The sequence below is a fragment of the Populus nigra genome, chromosome 3, assembly GCF_951802175.1.
Source record: "Populus nigra chromosome 3, ddPopNigr1.1, whole genome shotgun sequence".
NCBI classification, from domain to species: Eukaryota; Viridiplantae; Streptophyta; class Magnoliopsida; order Malpighiales; family Salicaceae; genus Populus; species Populus nigra.
Window position 1 is genome coordinate 20,617,112 of NC_084854.1, and position 6,554 is coordinate 20,623,665.

The 6,554-nt window shown below is 26.8% G+C and overlaps 1 protein-coding gene across 1 annotated transcript; it reads left to right on the forward strand.

The window, feature by feature from the left end:
- The first annotated feature begins 129 nt into the window (after positions 1–129).
- On the forward strand, positions 130–666 carry LOC133689447 (cyclin-dependent protein kinase inhibitor SMR14-like). Its single transcript, XM_062109304.1, has one exon. The coding sequence runs from the start codon at positions 130–132 to the stop codon at positions 664–666; it is 537 nt and encodes a 178-aa protein (XP_061965288.1).
- The last annotated feature ends 5,888 nt before the right edge of the window (positions 667–6,554 follow it).

Consider the following 6,554-nt stretch of genomic DNA (forward strand, 5'->3'; position numbering starts at 1 on the left):
TCGCTCCCTCCCTCCCTTTTTTTTTTCTTTTTTTATACGCCTTATTTCTTCTCCCATGATCTGCATTAATATATGGTAGTTTATCCTCGTGCTCTCGAATTTGTTGTAAAAACCTCCTTCCCGATAAGTATGTCAAGTTCAGACCTGTTTATTGTCAAAGAAAACAGTGAAGAGAAAGAACTCAACTTCCTGAGTAAGAGACCCATGTTAGAATTTCAAAAGGAAAGTCATGCAACGACGTCACGAGATTCTGATCCTCCTCAACAGCTTCAAGAACAAGAAGCCAAAAGCGAAGTACATCATGAGAACCAAGAAGAATGCAACAATACTTTAGATCCCAACTCTATTGAAAAGCCGTCTTTAGAAGCAGTTTTGATGGAAACATACGTTGTTGGCGACGAGGACGACGGATTCAAAACTCCAACATCTTTGGATCACAAGATTTCTATCACGAAATGCCCACCTGCACCGAGAAAACCCAAGCCGTTCCTATCAAGGAAAAGAAAAGCATCGCCACCAAAGGCACGTACAATTCTACAGCTTGATCTATCACAAGAAATTGAGGCACTATTTCCTAGTACCATTGTTGTTGATTTGCGAAAAAAGATCAAGAAATCTCCAAGTGACAACGACATAACCGGTGAATTTATAACTTCTCCAACTTGATTTGTAAGTTAATTATGTAGAAATTACACTAGTCAGATTATAAATAATGATCCACGGGGAAGGAAACTACATATATATATTTATATATTAGTCTTCGATCTTTATTGCATAAATCTTGTATTCTTCTTCTAATTGCTTGATTGAAAGAGATTGTCATATGTTTAGATTGGTATAAGACCCTGATAATTTTATAAAGTTTGAGTTGCAAAAGTAGAAAGGTTATGGAGTAGAAACCGGAAAAAGAGCTGGATGAGGTATTCCGACTTCACTGAATCCAGGCACTTTTTGTGCTCAAGGCGTTATGCATGCTGTTTCAAAGAAAGAAGAACTTGTTTCCAAAGACTAAAAGAAAGGAAGCTAGCTAGCTTCTATATCTTTAGTTATTAATATAGTAGGTCAAGGTTAATTTCAATCTTCATAGTGTTTTTTCTTTTCTCATTTATATTGAATTATCTAGAGAAATTATTACTGCAAGAAGATTGAAGGAATACTGGCTAGCTGCAGCAATGAAGTAAACCTTCTTGTTTTGTGTAGTAATTTTAGCGACGTTGGTTGAGGAATTTGATTGTGAAAATAACATGTATACCGCGTAGATTTTCTGTCTCTACTTTTTTTTTTTCTTTTTTCTTTGAGAAGCATGCCTAGCTAGGATCTTGATAGCAAAGCCAAATGATGCATGTGAGGAAGGATGATTTTCATATACAACAAAGATCGGGTCTTTCCATATATCAAAATGGTGTATGACAAAATCCCTGTCGTCATTCTGTTCTGCTAGCTCCACTCAGACGTCATTTATTTATGAGCTATAAACTACAATGTTCTTTTTATATATAATTAATATATACTGAAATTAACTTTCTTTTTATATATTATTTTTTATTATAATAAAATTTAGGGTTAACTGATTCATTATTGTTTATAAATTATGGGTTTTCTCTCATATGTCAACTTAAAAACTTTTCACTCAGCTAAGACCTTGTATATTAATATTCTTTTAATTAAAAAAAAGTTTGACACCCTTTTTTTTAAAGAAAATACCCCTTAACAATCAAACAAATTTTTTTTTCACAAACCAAAAACAAATAAACAATAAATTTTAAAATAATCAAGAAAGGGAAAATTGGAAAAAATCTAAGAAATAAAAAAAAAATTATAAACTTGGAACCTAGAGAAATAAAACTAACTTGTAAAATTTGAAAAATGAAAACCATGTACATAAAATATCGTAAAATGAAATATATTTAACTGGTAAGGTTATAAGTTTTGTAGGACATAGGTTTTTCAAAATTTTCCAATATATATTTTTTATTTTTATAGTTTTTGTTTTTTGGATGCTCTAGTTTCTTATATTTCTGGGATTTTCAAGATTTTCTTTGAGGTTAAGTAATTCATCTATCCTTCCTTTTATAATTATGAGGGCGTTCTTCCACGCATCTATATATATATGCGCTTACGTATTCATATTTTCTTCTTGATGCCTTTTAGTTTGAATAAAAATGCATCTATAATCACAAAAAGAAAACTCAATCTTCAAAACCCAAAAAAGTGAAAATTTAATTTTGAAAGATTTAAAAAGATTGAAACGTTAAGAGAAAACCTAGAAATTACATAAATAAATTATGAAAACCTAGAAAATAATTTAGTTTTGAAAACTCAAAAAGATTGAATTAATGTTAGAGAAAACCTAGAAATTACATAAATAAATTATGAAAACCTAGAAAAATAATAAGAAATCGGAAAAACTTCATTTTTTTTGAAAAAGAAAAAAAGAAAAAGAAAAGAACGATGTTCTAAAGCATCGTGTATATATATAACATAAAGTTTCAAAAGAGCCAGGTTTTTCATTTTTTTCATTAGTTTTAATATATTTTTATATTTTTAATGGGTTCGATTTTTGTGGAATGATTCAAGTTTTTACCTTTTTTTTTTAAAAGCATTTTTTTTTGAAGTTATCTCAAGTTTTTTTTTTCTTAAATTATATGCCTGTCAAGATGGCAGTCTTGTTTTTATCGAGTAAGAGTGTATTTGAAAATATAGTTGCAATTATTTTTTAAAGTGTTTTTTACTTGAAAATATATTAAAATAATATTTTTTATTTTTAAAAAAATATTTTAATATTAACATATCAAAATAATCAAATAACACTTTAAAAATATTAATTTGAAATAAAAATATAAAAAAATAAAAATTTTAAAAATATTTTTAAAATATAAAAATAAACTGAAAATAAATAACTTGATTCAAGTTTATGAAGTACCAATGTGTAGAATCACACCTTACCAAGCGAAGAGGTTAATAAGGAAAATAATGGTGACGTGTTTCCTTTGATGATTTGGACTTTGTCACAGCTGACGTTATACATACACACACACTAGCTAGAGGTATTCACGCTCCGCGCTAGGAATAAGTAAATAAAGGAAATTAAAATAAAATTAAAAAATAGATAAAATTGTTTTAATTTGAAATAGGGAGTAAAAAAGTATATCTTATCAAAACTCCATTTTCTTATTCATATGTTTCTATTTTTTCTCTTACAAGAGAAAACATGTTTTTTAAGAATTATTTTTTAAAATTAAAACTTATCATAAAAAAAATTATAATTAAATAGATAGTTTATTTATATTAATGTGAACCAAGTAAAGTTTTTAAAAATTAAGCATATTATATTCATAAATAATTATTAAAAAAATAATCATTATTTTATTATAAAAGCTATAATATTATTTGAAACCATTTCATAACCAAATAATTATTTAAATATCATTTAATTATATTTATTTAATATTAAAAAAAGGCTAAAATGTGTGAGAGTTTCATAATAGCTCTACAAACAGATTACTATGGATTACTACAGTTAAATTATTTTTTTATTTTTGAGTGGAGAAAATTTAAACTAATTTTTTTTTTTTGGGTTTAGTTGTGATATAAATTTGGTATGTTTCTTTGATTAAAAAAATTAGGCTTTGGAAATGTGTTTTGTCTTTTTAAACGGTGGTGTATGAAATAAATCTTTAAAGTTCACTAGGTCTTAGTTATGCTTACGGTGGTGTATGAAATAAATCTTTAAAGTTCACTAGGTCTTAGTTATGCTTGAATTCAAATTTTGTATATTTTCTTGATTATAAATAAGAAAAGTTATGTACTACATGTAAGTTTTTTCTTGCTTGGATGATGCATGAATGAAGAAAAACTTGAGTTTTTCTTGTTTAGGAGCTTAATTGGTTTTCACCTAGGGTTTGGAAAGAATTTAGCTTGACCATAACTTTCAATTTGATTTTCCTTAGGTCTAATCTTAGGTTTTATCAAAAGATAATATGTTTTCATAATTTTGTTTTGTTGAAATACAAAATATTTCATCCAAGTCCTAAATCAACAAAATCTTTTATTTTTGAGGATTAATATCAAAATTTTCTATCCCAATTCAAAAACAATCAATGAAATATTTTATTTTTAGAAATTATCGTCAACATCTTTTTTTGTCTAAACCCAAAATCGAGGAAATCTTCTAATTTTAGAAATTAATATCAATTTTTTTAAAAAAAATCCAAAATCGATGAAATTTTCAATTTTTAGGGATTGATGCCCAATTTCATCAAAAACTCAAGATTTTCATTAAAATCTCCAAATCGACAAAATCTTTTATTTTTAAGAATTAATGTCAAAATTCTTGTTAAAATCCCAAAATCATCAAAATATCCTATATTTAGAGATTGACGTCAAAATCTTTGTTAAAATTTACAAAATCAATGAAATTTTCTATTTTTAGGGATTAAGGTTATTTTTTTATTAAATTTTCTTAATTGATGAAATCTCCTACCTTTAGAGATTAACATAACAAAAATATTTGTTATAATTCCCACATTAATAAAATCTTCTATTTTTAGATATTAACGTTAAATTTCTTAACAAGTTTTCAACATCTTTTTTTTTTAAAAAAAATATAAATATCATAAGATACATCATAAAAAATAGGTTAAAAATAGATTTAGATGATTAACAACATGCATAAAATAAACATAAAAGAAAACATTTAATAAAGATAACCTTTTATTTGAAAGGATACAGTATGGGTGACGATCATCTTCTTTTAAACATAATTAACTTGGTATCTGAATTTCTAATATTGGTGTTTATTTTAAGATTTCTAGTTTTATTTAACTACTAGGTGGTAAATTTATTATTTTTACTCCCCCCTTAATTTTGAAGAGTCTTATATTCGTCACGGTGTGATAACTCTCATAAAAAAAATATTTTCATCAAAACAAAAAAGAAATAAAAGAATAAGGAAAGAGAGTTTTGATTGAAGAGATGTAATTTTTTCCCCTCTTCACTCAAATTATTGAGATTTTTATGAATAATTATTTTTATGAATTTTATTTTTTTTATTAAAAAAGATGCATTAATAAAAAAATGAAAATTCATATAATAAAATATATTTATTTTTAGAATTTTCATCATTGCTTTTCTTGCAAATATCAATTCCCATTGTAATAAAATTAAATAAAGATTGATTTTAAAAACCGCGATGGAAGGCCAAATTGCACATAACCTAAAAATAAACCAAAATGGGAGGTGGAGATGGCGAATAATAAAATGGGAATACGATTGGGCAGCGTAGAGCTAGTGAAGCCTCAAAATCCAGCCCAATTTCATCGTTCGTGGCTCCAACTAGCCGCCTGTTGGTTCATTAGCAAAAAAATCGAAAGACGTATAGACCACTTGAGCCGGCGTTGACCTTCAAAATAAAGCAAAGCTACGTGCCGAAGAGGAAAAAAATGAAAAGGTTAAATCAGTCCCCAAACTATATATCAGTTTATAGAGCAGTCCCCGGTTTTCATATCCCTGCTAATTTTTCCGTATGCTTTGTTTTGGTCTAACAAGGTCGCTTCCATTTCCTTTCTTACCATACAATTGAATTATTAAACTCAATTTTATTAGCTTAAATTTCTATGATATTGTATTTTTAAATTACATGCTTAAAATGGTGTAAATAAATCATTTCTTATTTTGTTAATTGACAAATAAGTAACCATCAATTTACCTTTGTAATTTTAACTTTTTTTATAGTTGAACACATTTTTTCTCGCATGTGTAAATATAAAATATTATATTTTTTTAAATATATTAATATGTATATATTTATTTACAAATTATTATAACTATTATATAAAGTTGGGTATAAAGATACTTTATTGGTACAAGGGCATAATGGCATGAAATCTTTTATAATTTCTTTAACTTGATAACATGAAAAAATGATATAAAAACCAATTTAATTGTCATTATTTTATTTTATTTTATTAAGTTAATCATAGTCTTTCAACCAATTTAATTGTCATTATTTTATTTTATTTCATTAATTTAATCATAGTCTTTCAATTTATTACATGAAAAAGGTATTTGCTTGTACAAATCAAATGAGAAAAGATCATATCAATGTAATTTACTTTGGAAATGAACAAGGAAAAAAATTCAATTTATGTTTTTTCTTAAGCATTTAGTCGGAATATAATATCATAAGGATATTATTCCGTATTTTAAAACCAATTTAAACTGACATGCGAGTGGATAGATTAAAGGAATGAAATTAGCAGGATTTGAAAGTTTGAGGACTTAATTGCTAGTAGAAAATAAGTCTGGGACTGATTTGTAGTAATTCCAAAAGACTAGAAAAGGGAACGTGTAAACTAGAGCTTTGCAAATCCCAACAGGAATTCATGAACTGTGAAGGGAACGCACGAGAATAATGATAAACCTACGTGCGACGTGAAGAGATGTAATAATAAGGCAATGACACCCTTAATTTGACCGTTTCCTTTGTCTTAAAAAACCCAAAACGCCAACTGCACCCTCCTTGTTTTCCTCTCTTCCATTCCCACCCCGCCCAG

What these genes read in the sequence shown, in the direction of transcription:
- LOC133689447 (XM_062109304.1), top strand. Translation starts at nt 130, where the DNA reads ATGTCAAGTTCAGACCTGTTTATTGTCAAAGAAAACAGTGAAGAGAAA.